Source organism: Scleropages formosus, chromosome 21, assembly GCF_900964775.1.
Source record: "Scleropages formosus chromosome 21, fSclFor1.1, whole genome shotgun sequence".
Classification (NCBI taxonomy): Eukaryota; Metazoa; Chordata; class Actinopteri; order Osteoglossiformes; family Osteoglossidae; genus Scleropages; species Scleropages formosus.
In genome coordinates, this window is record NC_041826.1 from 12,482,184 (window position 1) to 12,502,582 (window position 20,399).

The window sequence follows — 20,399 nt, forward strand, 5'->3', positions numbered from 1 at the left end:
AAAACACTTGCGTTTCCTGCAGCAGCTGGTATTTTGTAATACAAACTCTAATAATAGAGCAACAGTGTGTGACGACACCCTCGTTCACAGCATCCTGACAATGAGGACGTTCGTATGTGGTAAAGTAAAAGTACCTTCCACGTACTCGATTCTTTTTTTTTTTTTAAATTTACGATTCGATTGCTGTTACACATTTTTAATCATTACATGAGTCATGCACGTAATCAATACAAAGTGAAGGTATATTCGTTTCAAATACATAGTATTTAGCCTTTAATTATGAATAATTAAACATGAAGAAACAGACTAACAAAACAATATTTGTACACTGCCCAAGGACTACATACTTACTACTACATATGCTACACACATCGTTCTGAAACAAAACAAAATGTAGTCTATTTTAACGAATTTATTTAACAAAAGTGTTAATTGTTTAACTTTCAGAGTGGTTAAAATACATAACTTGCATGGACACGCACTTGCACTTTGTAACAGTAACTGTAACTTAAGTTTGTTCTCACAAGGGAGCTTTTTTCCATGCAACTTCGCTGATCCACACTGACAAAACCAGTCGCTTTCGTACTCGCTTTCCCAGAAACCCATTCGCGAAAAAGCACTACGTTTTGCTTCTGGGAGCAGAAGGTACGGCAACATATTTGTGTAATTTTTATTTTAATTAAAACTCCTTATTTTTTGGTGTTTACAGAAGCTATTATTTCTTTGTATGTAACAGTAAATAATGGCGCATATAAAAAGTAAAAATTAAGAGGGCTTTTTGCGTCGACCATTCTTGTCTTGCCTACGTAGCGACAGATGTCGCTTTACTCGTATTGAACGGAGGCGTATTATAGGAGATCGGTGCCTCTTCGAAGTTATTTCTTTCTTCCCAGTGAGACCGTATCGTTGCCGTACCGCTATGCACAACAGGAGCTGACACAGCTGGGCTGGGATGAAAACATGCACGCCGCTGCGCTCTGGTTCGCCGTGCAGGAGGAGCTCGAGGCGAAGCGCGAGACAGGGCTCGAGACAGAGCGCGGCAGCGCTTTGGACGCTCTGGACGACGACCTCATTTTCCGCACGTTCCACCTCAGCAGGGCCGCCGTAACGTTCGTCACCGACTGCGTGCGTGGCGCCCTGGAGCCGCCGGCTGACAGCGCTGTGCTGGCCGCGCTCTGCTTCTACGCGCACGGCTCCGTGCGCCCGGACGCGGCCGATGCGCTCGGACTGACTCCGGACTGCGTGGGGCGCGCGGTGGACGCCGTGTCCGTGGCCCTCGCGCAGCGGCTCAAACTCTTCGTCACTTTTCCCGGCAGCCACGGCGATCGCGCACTTGTGGCGCACGACATATACAGGCGCTACGGCGTGCCCAACGTGGTGGGCGCGCTCGGCTGCCTGCACGCTCCGGTAGCACCGCCTGCCGGAGAGGAGGCGCTCTACCTGAACCGCGGCCACTTCCACTCGCTCGCGTGCCAGATGGCGTGCGACTCGCAGGGGAACCTGCTTAGCGTCGAGGAGCCGCGGCCAGGGGGCGCTGCGGAGCAGAGCGTGTGGGAGGCGTCGCGGCTGTGCGCGCAGTTCGCCGGCGGAAAGCACGGGCACTGCTGGCTCGTGGGTGCGTGTGACGTGGGACCGCCGGGGAGGTGCGCTCGCTGCGACGCGGACATGGCAGCACCGTTGTGCGGAAATAAGACGTTGTGCTGTAATTTGTGCGTTGTGTAGTTACAGTTGGGTGCTCAGTGGTCTCTTGCTGCAAAGATAAGAGACGATTTCTTCCGATTCCGCCTCTCTCCTCCTTGTAAAATTTACTATCCGTTGAGTTGTATGCTTGGAAATCATTTTTAACAGTAAGTTGTCATGATGTTTTAAACGATTTGGGTTTCATTGCACAACGTGACCAACCACTTTCTTCACTTTTTAACATTCTGGGAAATAGAGTATGGAACGACCTTCCTCCCTCTCACTCAGAACTGCGGAAACGCTGTCTACATTCAAGAAAGTCTGAAAACTCACCTTTTCCGGACCCATTCGATTCGCCAAGAGCTCTCCAGCTCATGTACAATCATACAATGTAAATGTACCGTAACTTCATGAGCATCACCAGATACCACTTTTATTCAGCCACTACTTCGGCACAGTATCCCAGGTGCTTGCTTGTGTATCTGATTTTTATATTTAAAAAAAAAAAAAAAAAAAAAAAAAAAAAAAAATGGTAGGAGGGCACCAGGCTTTGTTTAGCCTCTGTTTATGCACCTACTTGAATGATGAACCTCCTGCAACAAGTGGTAGGTAACAAACTGGGTTTACTTGAGTCACATGTGTCTGCAGTTATGTCTCTTAATGTAATGTACATTTGCTGAGATGTATGTTGCTTTGGACAAAAGCATCTGCTAAGTGAATAAGTGTAAGTACAGGAGAAATAGCATAAGATGCCCTGGATGATGCGGTTAGTCTAATGTCTAGGGTTGCACAGGGAGGGACTAGTTCAGCTACAGCCTGAAAATGTGGTAACGACTTCGGCGCCGCACTATTAAGGCCATAAGCATAGCTGGAGAATAAGGCACTTAGTGTCATTCTGGGACCATTCGATTGGCTGCGTAAAAAGTGTTTACTTAACCCAGCATTCAATAGGCAGGCCTGGTGCCAACCATAAGGGGTGCACGGTGCCTTTTCCAGTGGCCGTTAGCTCTCAGCATGCAGGCAGAAGAGTCTGCGCCCCCATGTGATCTCACTGCGCTCCACCCTGCTCATACATACTTGTGCCTGTTTAAATTTTCATGGCTGTCTGTTGCCTGTTCTCTTACAGGAGCCAACTGTTACTTGTTGAGTAAGCATGTTCTCACACCTCTGACATGTGTGAAGAGCCACCCGGGAATTCGCTACAACGAGGCCCACTTCAAGATCCAGAGCATCATCCATCAAACATTTGGTGCTATGAAGGTGCGCTTTCAGTGCCTGAAGAACCTGGGACCCATTGAGAAGAGCGCACCCCACAGATTGGCCACCATCATCAAAGCCTGTTGCGTTCTGCACAATATTGCCAAAAAGTTCTCTGTTCCTTTGCCCGGGGAACTCGTACCGGAGGCCGCCTATCACGGGCCCAACCGGGAGGAGAACAACGTAGACTGCAACCTCGTTCTGTTCAGAGAGGAGATGATACGTGCCTTCTTCACCCTGTGACTGTAGCAGTAGGGACAGTGGTTTTGGCAAAGGCCATCGCCGTTGTAGACACCACACTAATTAGGCCCCTCCCATTTGTTCTTTCAGGTTCAATCACTATTGTTTCCTTTGTGTTTACCAACAAGTAGGTTTAAAAAGCATAGACACTGTAATTATACTTTTTTTCTGCTGTAGCACATACAATTTTAGTAAGAAAAAGTACAACTGCTTTTAAGTTCACATTATCTACCACCACAATACTACATTTTACAAAAGATTAAATTTAATCTTACCGACACTTATGTGGGTGTATGTTCATAAGTTGACCAACTCCATTAGTGACATCAACACTTGACTTGAAAAATATCAAACAATAAATCCATCTATGGTGTGGGGGGGTTTCATGAAGGAATTGGCTTGTGGAAGGATACAAGTTATATAGAGTAGCCTCCAGCCTTACTAGCGCCCTTGCTAAAGACAAACACAAAAGGCCATATATTATAAGTTTTCAATAGCTTATACTTTCTAAGTAATCTTACCTGTCAGCGATAAAATGTAAAGAGGGGTACACTAGTCACAGTTATTGGCACCCCTAGAACTTCTCAAACAAACAATGTAATGAGCATGCATTCCCATTCATATTTTAAAAGCACAAGTGTGGCTTCAGGAACATTGAAGTGGTGATCCATAACTTCCTGGTTCACCAGGGTGCACCTATGAGGTAACATACCATGTCTGACTAGGGGTTGGGTATGTAAGAAAATACGGGGAGAGAATGAGACAGGCTGCTGACCTTCATAAATTGGATAATGGCTATAAATTTAAAATAAAAAAAGTTTCTACTCTGCCACTGATAACTAAGGGGCTGTGATGAACCTGTCTGAAAGTGGACAGGTATTTTGGTCCACATAGTGAGGGGGATTGTTTGAGGGGGGAAGGGGGAAGGAAAAAAAAAAAAAAAAACCCCCCACACACACACCACAAAAGCTTTCTCCAAGTACCATAGCAGCACTTCATTGCCTCATGGAGTTAGTCTCTCCAAAACTACAAACGGACACCACCTGCTTGGCAGGCTTGCCAGAAGAAAGCCTCAACTGACTTCAAACCACAAACGTTAGTGCCTGGAATTTGTTAAATGTTACTGGAATTTTGACTGGAACCGGGTTCTATGGCCAGATGAAACAAATAGTTTTATGCAGCAAACAGAAGTGTAAAGAGAACCAAGTACCTCTGTGAAGCATAGTAGTGGATCTGGGACGTTGAGGCTCCGTTTCATTTCCAAAGGCCCAGGAATTGTAGGATCAGACACATGGCATCATGGACTCTAATACCAGGAGATTTTCCAATCAAAACCTGGCCATCTTTGCCAGGAGACAAATACTGGGTGTCCTGTTTGGATCTTTCAGCAGGATGATAATCCAAAGCAAGCTTCCAAAGCCACACAAAAAGGATTCACTAACCAGACTTTTCATAATTTCAAGTGCAAGATCAAGGTGAACTTAGCCTTTTTTTGCTCACATTTACCAAGGGTGCCAACAGTTCTGGAGGACACTGTAGGCAAATATTTAAATGTAATATATTCATTTTAAAGAATACACACAAATTTACCCTATATAAACATATATCCTAATGCAAAAAAGGATATTTTGTCTATGTATAATTAAATTTAAGTATCCCAGAGTTCCACTTTCAGATCTGTTATGAATTATACCTTGTAAACATAAGTTAATACTGTAAACATTTGTTACATCAAAAAGCCTCAAAATAACTGAACAAAAAATAAGTTTTAATATCCCTTCACCCAGAGATGCATCTAAAACTGAACAAAATTTCACAGTTTTTTTTCCCCCCAATTCAAAGTCCAGAATTAGGTGCAGTCACCCTACCTCAAACCATGTATTTAAAAAAAAAAAAAAAAAAAAAAAAAAAACGCTTTTCCCTGTGTTCTTTTGCCTTAGGAAATCACATTTTACTTTCACTCTTGTGCGAAATATCCCAGCTTTTCATACGCTTTTAAAAATTTCCTACTAAAAAAACTAAACTGAAATGTAAAATTGTTTCACTTTAATACTTTAAATTCAATACTTACTGTTTGGCAACATGACCTTTGTAAAAGGAAACAAAATGTGAACTATTAAGATAAAATATATAAATGTAATGAAAAAAAACATTTTGTTTTGAAGTAAACTGTACAGATTAGTTTCCAGAATGCCTAGCCACGGGAAAGAGAGCATCAGCGATCGTGATGCCTGTTGGGACTCCAAGTTCTGTATAAAACTTGAAATGGGATGTATGGAAACACACCTTTCCAGTCTTTTCCTCTCCATTTTGCCAAGAAAAATGGAAAGTGCAATTGCAAGCTTAATAGCTCCAGTCACAATTTGCAATAGGGTGGAATAAGATAAAAATAAAGTAGACATTGACAGGTATGTGCACTTTGCCACATATAAATTGCGAATTGCAGATCTGTACACTATATAGTTACCCTTACTTGGAAGAAAGCAACAGGGGATTGGGAAGAGAAAGGGGAAGAGAAAAAAGAAAAGAAAAAAAAATCCACAGTTCATCTGGAGAGTTTGCTGATGACTCGAATGAGAGCAGCATTCTCATCTTTCAGTCTCTGGTTATCTGCTCTGAGGTCAGCCAGTACCTACAAAAGCAATAAGGACACAGAGATCCAATGAAAAGGGTGTTGCTCTGCTCAGTGTTTTATTAAGCACAGATAACATTTGCACTGGAAACCTCTAGGTGTTAATATTATCTTGCCATTTTGTTATGACCATAAGTGTCAGTTTGCACTATAAATAAAAAGGCAACCTCTCAAAAAGTGGCACCTGGCATGTGAGCTGCTCTGTGTATTGCTACTTAACTACAGCAAACCAGGACTCAGACATGCAGCCATATGGGGTCTTGTGAAAGTTGGTGTACTGGAAAATACAACTTGATTTTGAAGCTGGCAATTTTATTTTTAAAATGTCACTTTGTTTTGCATTCTGGTCCCTCTGGTACCTGGATAAAGTCCCCCCCCAAAAGAAGTACCTTTAATTCATCTTGTAGTTCTATTGCTTTCCTCTCCAGTGATCTTTTTTCCTATGAAAAATGTCACAAAAATGAGCTCTGGGGAATAAGCATGACAACATAAGTGTTATGTGAAGATGCCAACAATAAAGACACAAACTCACAAATCTCTCGAGCTCTAGTAAGGCTGGCCGCTCCGAACTGTTCTCCTGACTCTGAGGGAAAGATGTGAACATACTGTTAACATGGACAAACACTTCTGTCAAAACACAGTGATGTGGATGGATGGAGCAGAATGAGTCTACTGGCACAAGCACTTGTTTCCACAGCAGGAACACTCCACTCCAGTCCAGTCTCACTCCTCATCCATCCACTGATGCTGACTGGCTCAGGACAGTCAGACACGAGCTACATCGCACTAGTGGCACCCTCTTGTGAGAAATGAAAAACAGCCTGCGCACACAGGACTTGCTAATGATGACGCACAAAAAGGAAAGAAAGTGACCCATTTGGTTCCTGGTACAAGAGGTGAAAGTTACCCCCCTTCCCAAGGTAAAATGTGTGGTACTTCTTGGACTCACCTGCCTCAGTCGCTCCAGCTCCACTTTGTTCTCATTGAGCAGCAGTTCAGTCTCCTGCAGCTTCTCCCTGATCAGCTCATTTTCTTCCAACACCTTTCTGTACAGCTAGGAGACAGGGCAGTATGACAAAGGCAGTTACACAAGTGTACAGATTTTTTTTTTTTTTTTTTTTTAAAAAAAAAAAAAAAAAAAAAAGTGAAATTGTTTCAATGGTATACACTGGCTCCTCATCTAAGGCATACGAGTTATAAATTTACAAGGATACAAAAAGATTTAATTCAAAGTATTTTCTTCACTTAATTTTCTGAAACCACCTGTCTAAACTGTTTTGTAGGAATACAAGTCAAAGTGAGTTTATTTTTAAAAAAAAAATATATATAGATATACATATGTATACACACAGACACATGAGCAGTAAACACTGGAACTGAGTTAGAATACTAGTGTTGGACCACTGATTTAAGTGCATTTTACTGCCAACTTTTGGTTAGTCAAGTAGAGCTCACTTTCATTAAGCAATATACAGAAATGTTACAAAATAAAGAAAATTCACAATCCAAAAAAACCTGCTCGCTACTACACTGTTAAGTGAAATATCACGTAAGCTAAATTGTATAAGGAATAATGATAGAAAAACAAGCCATACCATCTTGTAATCAGGAGTAGATCGGTCAGCATAATCTTCAAGCTGTGGATCACTAAAAATAACAGCAAAACAATGTAATATCTAAAATATCAGTAAGGGTAGTGTGCTCTGGGTCTTCAACTTACAAGCACAATTAGATCCAGAAACCTGTTCATAACTCAATTTGTTTGTAAATCTAATCACATTTTGAAGCAATGCTTAATACAAATGCCCCTCAGTTTTCTCAGAGGTAAAGTTCTACAAAAACCTTGCATAAAGCTATGTGAATCAACTGCTTGTTCTGTGCAGAGCCACTGTGTTCCAGAGCCTATCCTGGAAACAAAGGTGTGAGGCAGGGAACATTGGACAGGTCGCTAGTCTGTCACTAGACTATTATAGTTCATTAACATGAGGCAATATCAGTTAAAGCTGTTATTAAATGAAATTACGGTGTCACATCCACAGCCTCAATAACAGCCTATTGGAGGTGTAACAATTTTACAAATTAGTTACGATGGAATAAAAACAAGCAGCTACCATGATGTGATTGGAGGCAAAGTAACAGACAGAAAAACAGCCAGTCGTTCACAGAAAAAGAACAAAGTGAGACAAATGTGCCGCTACCTCACAGAGTCATTCAGAGCAATTTAATGACTCTGAACACAAATCTGCCAGGAAATACCTGCTACAGCAGATATGCTGAAGTGTCCAAAAGACACTGTCCCACTCCCATCTTTCATAGCAAACCAGAGTAACCCACAAATGGGATCAATGCCTCTTCATTTACCAGGTGCTCAAGGAACAAGCACAGGGCACTTGAGCAGTGCTCATACTGCAGCACATTGCACCTGATGGCAGCTGCTCTGCCTCATGAAGGGGTGTTGATGTGTCTGACCTGGGAACACCTAACACTGAGACAGTTGTGCAGATGGGGAGCTGCACACACACACACCCCATGTGCTGAACCACAGCCTGTATGGCACAACAGCAGTGCAGAACAAAGCGTTCACCTGTGTGTGCTGGAGCTGTCTGAGAGAATGTCCTCCATCCTGTCACCATCTTCCACCTGAAGTGAAACACACTGCTAATGATTTTGTTCTTTTTAAACAATGCTTTCAGACTGTCAGAGGTGCCTTTTGCCATAAAAATCATTTGCAACAAGGGGGTGGGATGTCAGTGAATGAGAGAAAAGGAAGCAGCAGCTGTAACACCACACTTTCCACAGAGCTTCTTCCTGCCCTCCCCCATCCCAAAAGATTTGAAGGGGAGAGAAAGAGAAGAGAAAAAAAAAAAAAAAAAAAAAAAAAAAAAAAACCCCAACCTTCAGGACTTCGCTCAAAAAACAAAACTTCTGGCAATTTCTTTTAAAAAGGCCGTGTCCTCCATACCTCTTCAGACCCAAGGTGGGTCAAACCAGTTGACCGCCGCTCCTTCCTCCCTCGGCGACGCTCCTTTGCGCCTGCTCTCATCGCCTTCTCCCCATCTGGACCACCATCCTTAGTGGGACCCATGTCTTTATTGAAACACAGATGGCAAATGACTGCTATGCTTCCCAACCGTGGACACACTGAAGTAGCAGCATGCAACACTGCCCTCATAGTAAATTGCGGTAAGCCCATCAGTACAGAAGTGCCACAGTATGCCCTGTGCACGCGCACGCACGCACGCGCGCACACACGCGCACACACGCGCACACACGCGCACACAAAAAAAAAACCCAACCATGTAAGGTAAGGACGCACCCCTTTCAGCCGGCGTCACTGTGATGACTGGGCTGACAGGCTGAATGCTGCGCTGGTTCTCGGGGTTTTTACTCACAGTCCTCTCTGCCTCCTTCAGGTCTGTCAGCGTCACACCCTGTCACGCACCAACAGGCAAACACAAAGGAGTCCCACTTAACAGCAGCAGCAACACCTGGCAGGAAGCACATCCCACTTAAGACTGACGCCATAGTTTGTACAGTTACATCAAAATGAAGAAATCATTTGCTGCCACGGTCCTCCAAGAACCACTTGCCACTATGGCACACTTTCATTTTTGCCACATTTCCTTCCCTTTTATGTTCTCTTCTCTCCAGCATCACACTACACTTTTCCCCTTTGTGTAGTGTGACATGGGCAGATATACACAAACACTTTGATCCTAGTCAAAAGTACACCAATACAAGCGGCATGAGAGCTGTGGAGAGCACAAGCGCCTGCGACACATTGACTGCACAGAACAGACAGATGGATGTGCAGCCTGTCCACAGCACTGACACACATGTCCAGAGGAGTCACCTGCGTGGAGCGCCGAGACTGGCGCATGAGCCGCGAGCGCGCCTTCCTCTGGGACTCAGACTCCTCATCCCTCATAGGTGCCTGAAATCTGTGGGAGAAAAGTTGTTTAAGCAGACACTTCAGAAACAAGGGCACATTTCTCTCTCACACACACAAAGTTTAGTATATTGAGCTCTGCCAGAGCTCGTTACCGCATGTGCTTTTATGTAACATGAGCCCTGTGGGCTCCAGCGTGTGCCTCACATGCGCCTGTCCGTGCTGCCGGCACCCTCCTCTCTCTGCTGTGGGGTGGGCTGCACACGGGCTGTTCTGCTCTCACGCTCCCGCTCCCTCTCCTCCTTCTCAGCATCCTTCTCACACTGACAGGATACAATGAGCAGCACTGATGACCGTCTTGGCAACTGAGTGAAAACAACTGACTTACCTTCATAGCCTCTGTCTCCGAGGACACCTGCACGACTTATTTGCCGCATAAAGCCTAATTTCTGCAGCTCAGAAAATTACGCTTCATTGTAAATCTAAGTAGCTGTTGCAAAAGTTAAGGGGTCATTTTACACAATTGTTTTCATTTTATGAAAAAGAAATTTATATTTTAGTAGTTGATAATTACATTAAAACAGTACTGTGTGTCCCAAGGGCAAAACAGCCACAGTCAACAAAAGAGACACTCATCTGACACATGCATAAATGTGACATTGAAAAGTTATTGCAGTGGAGGAGGATAAGGTTAAAAAAAAAAAGAGGTTAGTGTCACCACTGCAAGCTATGGATACATCACATTTGCCTACCCAGTGACAGCCAGGGGCTGACAGCTTTTCCCAGTGTTCGTGATCCTGGTACAGACAAGAAGCACACACACCCCACGCATGCTACAGACTGTGTGTGCGCTTCATTTGAGGGAGACTGACCATGCTACTGTTTATTTTACTTTTCAGGAGAAAATAAGATTTTACCTTGTCAACAGCTGGGACATTGGATATGGTTCTGCTTTCGTTGTCTGGACTCGCCATAGTGGAGCTCTCTGGGGGGAGGGCACACACGCAAACACACAGGTTCACAGCTTTCCATGTGCTACATTTAAAATTTCTTCCAAACCTGAGTTAAATTTAGACAAGAAATTTTTCTAAACAACTATGTGCTTAAAGTAATCTAATATAAATATTTAATTATAATTGTACAGACCTGTGATAAAGTTTAGGGATCAATACTGACACCAGAGCCCGGGGGCAGGGGGGTCTACAGTACTCCTTTCCCATGACAGTCTAACAAACTCTATGCAGAGTGAGCAGCCAGCTTCCAGGCTGCTGACTTTTCAGCTCGTACTCAGCTAACATTTATCATTTCCATATAGTGCATGACAGTATGACAGTACTGGGAAGACAAAGTAAAACCAGGGCCAGTGGAAGCAGTGCAGGTGCCAGCAGCCTGAGCCACAATGACCATATGGAAAGGCCAACCCTGTGACATGTGGCTGCAAGTGTTGCCTCCCTTTGGTGGGCCACAGAAATAACTAGAGCGATGAATTAATGCCCATCTGTTGCTTGTCGCACGGTATAAAGTAATAAGCAGGGCCTGTAAGACACAGGTGCACTTGATATGTGCACTGGAATTCAAGTGTGAATTATTTCCTGTCCAACCTCAGACTTTGTGCTATGTAGCATTTTACTTTGTTTTTAAACTTTAAATGCTCTCCATTATCTATAAAAAGCCCAATGTTTCATTACACCATCTCCTTGATATGATCGCACTAACCCTGGCATTAAAAATGAATATTCATGTCGTTGGGAAGTGACAGTTATGTACTGATTAACAGAAACAAAATAAGAAATTGTGCTTGACTGATGATTTTGTTTGCTGCACATTTTTTTCTAAAATTACCAAAATATTTTAAATTTACGGACAATGCAGCCCTAACAGGGAGGACAGCTCTTGCTGTATCACTTTTCTGATCCCAAAACCATCTACTACGGTTTTGTACTTTAAAGTTTAACCAGCAAATAAAGAGGAGGGGAAAAAAAAAAAAAAAAGTAAACAAAACGATGAATGAACAAACTGAGAAACCTCCAGTCTTTAACAAGTTCCCATGCAATAATATAAAACTAGTCTTAATATGCCAAGATGGATGTGGGAGGGGGGGGGTTAAATGTACAGCAGACAGTAAGGTGTGTGATGCCTCACCAGGGCTGCTCTCTCTCTCCTCCTTGATCTCCAGGCTTCCAGGAACTCCTCTCTCCTTAGACTGGTCTTGCACAAACATTTTGTCTCTGCTGCTCATCCGGCAGACTGAGGTCCTAGAGCAGAAACAAGACAGACACACACACACACACACACACACACACACACACACACTTTCAGAACCGCTTGTCCCATATGGGGTCACGGGGAACCGGAGCCTACCCGGTAACACAGGGCGTAAGGCCAGAGGGGGAGGGAACACGCCCAGGACGGGACGCCAGTCCGTCGCAAGGCACCCCAAGCGGGACTCGAACCCCAGACCCACCGGAAAGTAGGACCGTGGTCCAACCCACTGCGCCACCGCACCCCCACACCAGAAACAAGACATTTAAATGAAAATAATGAGACACATGATGATGATAAAGTGGTGCAAAAGAATTATTCCCTGTAGACCAGAGTACTGAAAAGGAGAGCACTGCATTTTTTGGGAAGGGGGCTGCTTTCAGAAGACAAAAGTAGAATTTGACACAGTGACTATTGAATGGATGCTGGGTGGAGAGCTCACAGAGCTGGGAAAACAGAAGGATGAGTGAGTAAACAACAAAACAAAAGTATAAGAGAAAGGTGGACAATGAAGGGAAGAAAAGGCAACGGAGAAGGAAGACTGGGTCACACATAGGACCAGGTCAAGATCCGTTTCATGACCATGTGGCAGAATGAGCTCCCTCCATTCCTCAGAACTGCTAAATCCCTTTCAGCCAACAAGGAGGGTCCCAAAACACATCTCATCAGGCAACCTTCTCACCTGATCTCCTACAATTTCCATACTCAGATGAGACCATCAAGATCACCTCTATAATTCTATATGCTGCAAAAAAGGGACACAGGACAGACTGATGGTACTTCTACAATGTCTGCATCTCAAGCTTTGTTATTTCTTTGCTATTGAATTTGGTCAGGCAGCAAGAGGAAGAAATGTATAGAATGGAGCAGTGAGCCACAGCTGGTAGAGAAGGGTACAACACACTGTTAGAGACATCTAGTTTTCAACCAATATGTAATACTAATTTTTTAACAGAAATACAAATACATTGTTGGTTTAAAGTGATCAGCTGACCTTCGGTTCTTGTTGGGAGTGTTTGGTGCTGCAGACTCCGTCACCTGCTGTTGGTCGTTGGCAGATTGCTCATTGCGCCACTGCAAAAAAAGAACCCCACACTCATCATAACTGATGTTGCCAAGACACAAAGAGCTACTATTAAAAATGATATGAAAGCTCACAGGAATACTTACATTGGCCTGTTTTTGGGAGAGGTCCTCCAGCAGGGCCTTGACACTTTCATCAGCTACATCCAGGGGCGTCTGGCCCTGAAATGGGGGGTGGGTACTGACTATAGCTCATTTACACAATACCTAAAATCTGTGTCTGTGCATGATGAACACATATCTGGCCTACTGTTTCCATGTTTTATACTGGCCTGTGGAGCATGTACAACTATGCATCATGCACACTTGAGAAGGAAATGCATTTTAACATTTCAATCCATACCAGACATTCCCTCTGTAAATATATGGATGACTAAAGTGTTTCATTTCCTTCTGCTAGAAATGTTAATATCTGATATGCATGACACAAAAAAAAAAAAAAAAAAAAAAAAAAAAAAAAAGAAGTTGTCAAGTCTGGAGACCTTTCTGGAACTTACTAGGCAGGGTTATACATTTACAAGTGTAAAATCTTGATGTTGACATAATGCACGAATTGTATTTTTCCTGTGAGATGTATGTTGCTTTGAAGAAAAGTGTCTGCTAAATGAAAAGATGTAGATATTGTAACCTTCTGACTCTGTCTTTGTTTTTAAATGTGGATGTACGCAGTTTCTCTGTGTGGTGTTTCTGTCTCTGACCCAGTGCTGTTAACTAATAAAAGCTTAACTAAAACAAATAGTGTATTAGCACCCCCCTCCCTCCTCACAGCATTGCTTTTTGCCTCCATGTTGCAAAGCTGCTCAGCTAGAATCCTGCAGGCATCGCCTTGGCCCCAGTGTGCTGCGGCGTGGAGGGGAGTCCATCCATCGGTGTCTGTCACCGACAGCTCCATCCCGCAGTGACACAGAAGCCTGGTGCACAGGCAAAAACACTGCAGTCACTGCCATGCCACATACTTGCTCTACACTACACAGCTCATTTGGTATCATACTACCCAATTTCTTGAAGGGGGGTCAAAAAAGAAAAGGGAAATCAAAAAAAGACCAAAGTATGTTTTGAAACATCCGTAAAGTATTTCTTTAATGATGACTGTTACATCACACTCACTTCAATAGTAAAAACAAGCAAAGCAGACTGGAAACCTCATATCTGTAATGTCAAAAAAGTGACTAAATAAACACCTGAAGCTGAAGAAAATCCAATTGCTCAGTTTATTTAATAATAAACAAACCCACCATAAAAGCGGTACGGTGGTTAAGGACACAGATTTACCCTGAAGGTTGTTAGTTCATGCCACACTTACTGCTCCTACTGCAGAACCATAAAAAAAGGTAATGCTGAGCTGATCCAATAAAAACTCAGCTGTTTGCATAACTACTACACACTGACAGCTAGGCAAAGTATATTGTTATTAGCAGCAGTTTATATTGTAGCAAAGGGACAGAAGCTGCACTGCTGGCTCTGGTGACATACCGAGTATCACAGCCAACATCAGGGTACAATAAATGCATGAACACAGCAGCACTCCAGTGTAACCACTGTAATCGCAAGAGACGCTTACTTTAATACTTCAATGTAGCCCTTAGCTGCTGCCACGTGTAGAGGTGTCGCTCCAGTCTTGGGGTGTCTCAGGTCTGATGGAAGCCCTTCAACAGACCACGTTCTGGCATCTTTCATGATCTGCTCCTCCTCTTCTCGCTTCACTGCGGCCACATCCACACCTGAGAAAGGCACACAAATAAAACATGTATTTCTCCCTTTTCCAAGCGATTAGTGACAACTAACAAGTTACGTACAGCTTGGAGAAAGAGGCCAAGAGAGAGAACGTGACCAGAGGAGAGCGCATTGAGTCATTCCCCATGCCGTGGTGCTCATGTGGAGTAGGAGAGCATCCCATCTCTGCACTTAAGAGAAACTGTGCTGATAGCCACTGCAGGCCTCACAGCTGAGGGTGCAAAGGCAGCGTTAAAGCAAGACTCTGCGCTACATGGAAACAGGCAAGCGTTTGTCACTCTACGGTGAGGGGTTTACATAAAATTAAACTCTGACTGGGGGGTTCACCTTATCCCAATAGTTTGAACTCACAGCCAGGTCCTGTGCAACACCTTATGGACACAAAGACCCTTTTCTCACAACACAAGCTTGATATTCATGACAAAGGGATTTCTGCCCATTACACAGTGCTTTCAGTCACACAACAGGTGTTCTACTCACTGTCAACCCAATCTCTCACTGTGCAAAGCACATGGACAGCATGCTTCTTCCATAGTGGAAAAAGTACTTTATACATTTCCTATCACACTGAACTCTGAACCAATCACAATAATCAATTAAGTAAATATCACAACTGCAACTGTAGAGCCAATATCATTGTCGTTATTGGCCATTTTGGCTGAAGCTTTTCTCCAAAAGAAATTACAGTGTTAAACTACTCACTGTGATTCACCCATTTATACAGTTGGGTCATTTTTTTTTCTCCCCCCCCCCATACCAGCTCAGGATAAGTTCCTTGACCATGGGTGCAAGAGCAGGAAGTGGGATTCGAACCTGCAACCTTCAAAGCAAAAGGCAGCAACTAACCCATATGCTATTTGCTACCCCAAGTTGACTGACCTTGCAACAACAATTTGCTCAATAGCGTGATTTTGCTGAACAAATTCACCCAGTTATTGGAGGGAAGACTGCAGTACTTCAAATTCTTTGGAACTGCATAAAAGCATTTCAGGGAACTTAATGACTTTATAGAAGTCTGGTGCCTCACACTGAAAAATGAGGATTGTGAAACACTGAGAAGAATGCGTGTTCTCTTGTTGCGAACATCAGAGGAACTCTGGAAACAGTGCTACACTGTAGTGCCTACCCTGTCTTAGCATGTGCTCTCGCAGGAGTGCCTCTGTGTCCTCATCTTCTGCAATGTCCACAGGGACATCACCATCACAGTTCACCATGCACACATTCGAGCCATTCTGCAGCAAGAAGCTGGAACAGAAAAGTGGCAGACAGGTGGAGGTGAGGAAGAAAGTCTCCAAAGACAAGGTGTCACAGTACAGCTGCCATGTGTGAAGGAAGCACTAACTCTGCGATTTCAACATTCCCACAGGAAGCTGCCACATGCAGCGGTGTCCAGCCTTCGCTGTCAGCCTGGTTCACATTAGCACCCTGAGAAAGGAGGAAAACCACGACCTCCATGCTTCCATCGATGCAGGCCTAGGAGAAGCAGAGGAGATGGGAAGTCACACAAACAGGTACAGAAATTACATGTACATATGAGCTGGACAGCACTGTAAGCTACCTTGAACAAAGGCATCAAAATTAATACAATTAGTAAATAAGTAATTGATCATTGTGGACTTTTAAGGTCTACAGCCACATTCATTTTCTCTTGGAAATAAAATAGCTTGTTTGAAATCCTGCTGTCTATTGCCTCACCATCATGTTTGCAATGTCTACAGCTGCTCAGAGCAGAACTGGTAATCACTAACATTGGAATTTTCAAACACTAAACAACCAAACTATTATATTGCATGTGCTTTATTTTTGTCCCCCTCTTCACAAACATGTTAGCTGTAGATTTCTTTACGATTGTCTTTATTAGTAGACCATGCATTGATCAGCTTTTTTTTTTTTAAGAGCACAAAAACATCACAGTAAAAGCAACACTGGAGGACAAGAGCTCACCTGGTGAAGAGCCGTAATTCCATCAGCATTTGCACTGTTCACAAGGTCTCCGCACTGGTACTCATCGGTGTCCTTCTCCCTAGCTTCTCTCAGCATCTCCTTGGCCTCCTCTATGTCTCCACACGCACATGCTGCCAGGAACTCAGCTGCCCTCTCAAACCTGACTCGCCGCCTGCAGTAAACCAGGCAAAAGACGAACTGCAGACAACTCCAGCAGAGGTACAGAAAAATTAGAGTAAAATGTTTTTGTCTCCAGCACGAAAGTTTATCATTAACGTTTCATAACAAATGAAAAGCCACAAACAAATTTACAAATTTCATTGAAACTACATGTTTGCCATTGTCAATGAATCTGAATGATTGTCTACAGCCTGGAGGAAGCAGCAGTCCCCCCCCCAAACACACCCCACGGGCAACGTGCAGTTACCAATCCATCTGAAGTAAGAATGTGGAGATCACGCAAACTCCATGCAGACTGATCAGTGAGAGCTGATGTCCAGTCCCACCACTATGCCACCCAGAAGTGGCACATTTTTATAATTTAAAAATCAAACCTCATGCTGTAATACTCTGGAGCAAGGTACTAACCCTGAAGCACTCCAGGAGGATTATGTTTACATAAATATTTAACAGTTAATAAATATCTTCTTATGGGGGGGCGCAGTGGTTTGGACTGGGTCCTGATCTCCGGTATGTCTGGGGTTCAAGTCCTGCCTGGGGTGCCTTGCGATGGACTGGTGTCCCATCCTGGGTGTGTCCCGAGTAGCCAGGTTAGGCTCCGGCTCCCCGCGACCCCGTATGGGTCGAGCGGTTCAAAAAGTGTGTGTGTGTGTAAATATCTCCTTTAAAAGCTTAACTAAACAGTAAGGAGCTTAAGGTGGCAAATTGTTTTTAAATTAATAAACAAATGTAAAAAAACACTGATCAGGAAGGACCTGTTTACAACATGCAACCTAAGAAGTTCCAGTTTTAACAGAACAGCAGCATACATTTAAAAAACCACCATAGAAAAAAAGGCACAAAACAATCCCATGTCATCTCTTCCACTGCACCCTGTTTGTGCAAATGTAGTTGCACTGTATTAGGGAAGAAATGCAAATACATTATATAAATACTTCAATGAACACTTCAGATCATGTTTGCACATCTTGTTCACTTAGCAAATACATTGTTTTCACATATCCCTGAACCAAAAATTGTTAGGCCAATGGCACGAATCAAAGAGCTGCATCAGTGAATGGATTCACTTTTACTGCTCCATCCATTCAGGTTTGGGTCTATTAATGAAAGGCTGCAGTTTGGAACATTATTTTCAGTAACACTGCTGCCCAGGAAACCAAATAAATATTTTATTTCTACATTAAGACTGATAAATTTAAAACCATCTAAGCAGACACATCAGGTTCTACCAAGTAGTCTTGCAAAAAAAAAAAAAAAAAACCCACCAAAATAAAAAATCCCACCAGCCAAAGTGCTCTACTTCACTAACATTTGACTTTGAAAACTAGGTGCTATGAAAGTGCTGACTTAAGTTATTTCTCACAGCTCCTACATCTGAGCTCATCAGTTATTGTTGACAACTACTGATATTTGTTAAGCAGCACTCTTCAGAACATGATATAATTATTCTGAAAAGCTCTGCAGGTTTAAATCACATTCTCAGTCTTTTGCCATTTACATAGTTACACTGGGCATTGAAATGCTTGTGACGAGGCTCAGATTCAGGCATTGACAGTACAAGCAGTTATTAGACACGAACAAACATCTTGAAACAAGATGTGCTAATAAGTATGGCAGAACAAAATAAAAGTACAATAAATAGTAAATACTGAATAGTAAATGTCTAGGGGTCCAGAAGAGGCAGTAATATAATGTTAGTAACAAAGTGTCACAGTGCTAGGTGAAGGACTACCGCCTGTTAAGTAGTCTGATGGCTCAAAGGTAATAGCACCCAGCTCAGAAAGACCCAGGTTTATTTGATTTTATTTTAAAAAAAAAAAAAAAAAAAAGCATGATTACATCACTTCCAATACACTGATAATATGTTAAAAGTATTGTCTGCAACCCAGCATCTTCATCATAGCATCCTGGCTCTTTATTCTGCCCTATGTGCATAAACAACACTGTGCACTGGAGTAGAGCTTCATGTTTGGCACTGCTCACTGGTGTCGGTGATACAGCTGCGAAGGTCCAGACCTCTGTGTGTGTGTGTGTGTGTGTGTGGGCAGAATACACACGTGCCACGTGGGTCTAGCCGTCAACTGACTGGCTGCTGTCACCTGAAGAAGTCCCTACTTCCTGCTATTAAGATGCGCACCATCAAAACGGGCTGTTTCCTCTCTGACTGTACAGGACAAGGAGAATCAAACTGACTGACTGTGTGTCGCTCCCCCTCTCTCTCTCTCTCACACACACAGACACATCAAGAGGAGAAGTGTGACACTGCAGTTACTGCGCACATGTGGCACCGCCGGTACATACACATCACGTAAATATTGTTGCCACGGATGACCAACCAGCTGTTCATGATAAACAAGAGGACATCATTACCACCACAAAGAAGTTGTTAGTTGGAGTAGAACCGACGTCGATGGTTCAACCGTGTGCGCAGTCGAGTCGGCGGTCCAGCCCCGTGATTCTGGTGATACGCCTTTTTTTTTTTTACCCTGCCTGGAGCTGCAGACACTCAGCCAGCAACCAAAGAGCTGCTGAACTGAATATGGAATAAAATAAGTATTTGGCGCAGTTTTAAATCCAGTTGGGCGGTGTCGAAAGTCCGACAGGAAGCTGCGGCGCGCGTACGCACCTCGGCTACGCTTCACAGCTGACACACGAATAGTGCGTAATCATAGTTGTTACAGCGCACACTGTAGTCTAGATGTTACAGGGCAGAGTGTAGCGAGAACTGACACACCTCACCTCCCACTTGTTGCTCCGCGCTCTCCCGGCCCACTGTCCCCCGACGGGCTCCCGGCCTCAGGCTCGGCGCCTCTGTCCCGCGCGTCGCCTCTCCGCCGGCGCCGGGGCACAGCCGGTTCCCTGTCCGTGTTGGAGCCCGCCCAGCGCTTCAGCTGCTCCCGACGCTTGCTTTTGGCTGCGTCCGCCATGTATATCGCGTCAGCGCGCTGAGCCCCGCGGTACTGCTTCAGCTGGAGAGCCGCTCCCTGTCGGCCGCCGAAAGTCTCTCATCGCACTTCCTCGTTTTGAGTCGCGCTCTCGGCGATACAAACCGAAGGCTTAATATATTCAGGCGGAACAGGGTTCTCGGCTGCCCATTGGCCGGTTCTCTGCGCCTCGAGCGGCCTCGCATGCACCTTCTTGCATTTATTGGTCACCCGAAGATCGGAAGAACCAATGAAAAGATGAGGAGAAAGTTTACTGAACCGCGCATCCATGTTTAAATGTAAATAAAGTAATAAAGTAGAACGATTACTTACTATATAAATTGTGAGGTTTAGAAGGTTTAGTGTCTTATTCACAAACAAGTCCTTGTTTTAATCCTACGTACAAAATGTAATTAATGAGTACTATAGAAAGTGTTTCATTAATCTTGCTGCCTCGTTCCATCGAAGTTAATTTTCATTTTAATACATAGCAATTCATAGAAAGAACGTTCCTCAAGTTTACGACAGCAGGAGCTAGGGCTCAACCTATGCCCAAACCTAGTCCCAAGGCAGT

General features: G+C 43.8%; 2 protein-coding genes across 2 annotated transcripts; one reads left to right on the top strand and one right to left on the bottom strand.

The window, feature by feature from the left end:
* Positions 1 to 652: 652 nt before the first annotated feature.
* Positions 653 to 5,682, top strand: LOC108918796 (putative nuclease HARBI1). Its single transcript, XM_029247364.1, has 2 exons — positions 653 to 1,615; positions 2,807 to 5,682. Exons 1-2 carry the CDS (start codon positions 961 to 963, stop codon positions 3,178 to 3,180), a joined length of 1,029 nt encoding a protein of 342 aa, XP_029103197.1. The 5' UTR covers positions 653 to 960; the 3' UTR covers positions 3,181 to 5,682.
* Positions 5,683 to 5,690: 8 nt separating this feature from the next.
* Positions 5,691 to 19,937, bottom strand: ppp1r12c (protein phosphatase 1, regulatory subunit 12C). Its single transcript, XM_029247363.1, has 20 exons — positions 19,641 to 19,937; positions 16,722 to 16,893; positions 16,120 to 16,250; positions 15,904 to 16,022; positions 14,605 to 14,764; positions 13,810 to 13,954; positions 13,131 to 13,205; positions 12,955 to 13,034; positions 11,841 to 11,953; positions 10,616 to 10,683; positions 9,906 to 10,021; positions 9,663 to 9,750; positions 9,126 to 9,240; positions 8,772 to 8,896; positions 8,394 to 8,449; positions 7,405 to 7,456; positions 6,759 to 6,863; positions 6,342 to 6,392; positions 6,199 to 6,249; positions 5,691 to 5,809 (listed from the first exon to the last, which is right to left on the bottom strand). The coding sequence occupies exons 1-20, from the start codon at positions 19,826 to 19,828 to the stop codon at positions 5,723 to 5,725; spliced, it is 2,097 nt and encodes a 698-aa protein (XP_029103196.1). The 5' UTR covers positions 19,829 to 19,937; the 3' UTR covers positions 5,691 to 5,722.
* Between the last annotated feature and the right edge of the window lie 462 nt (positions 19,938 to 20,399).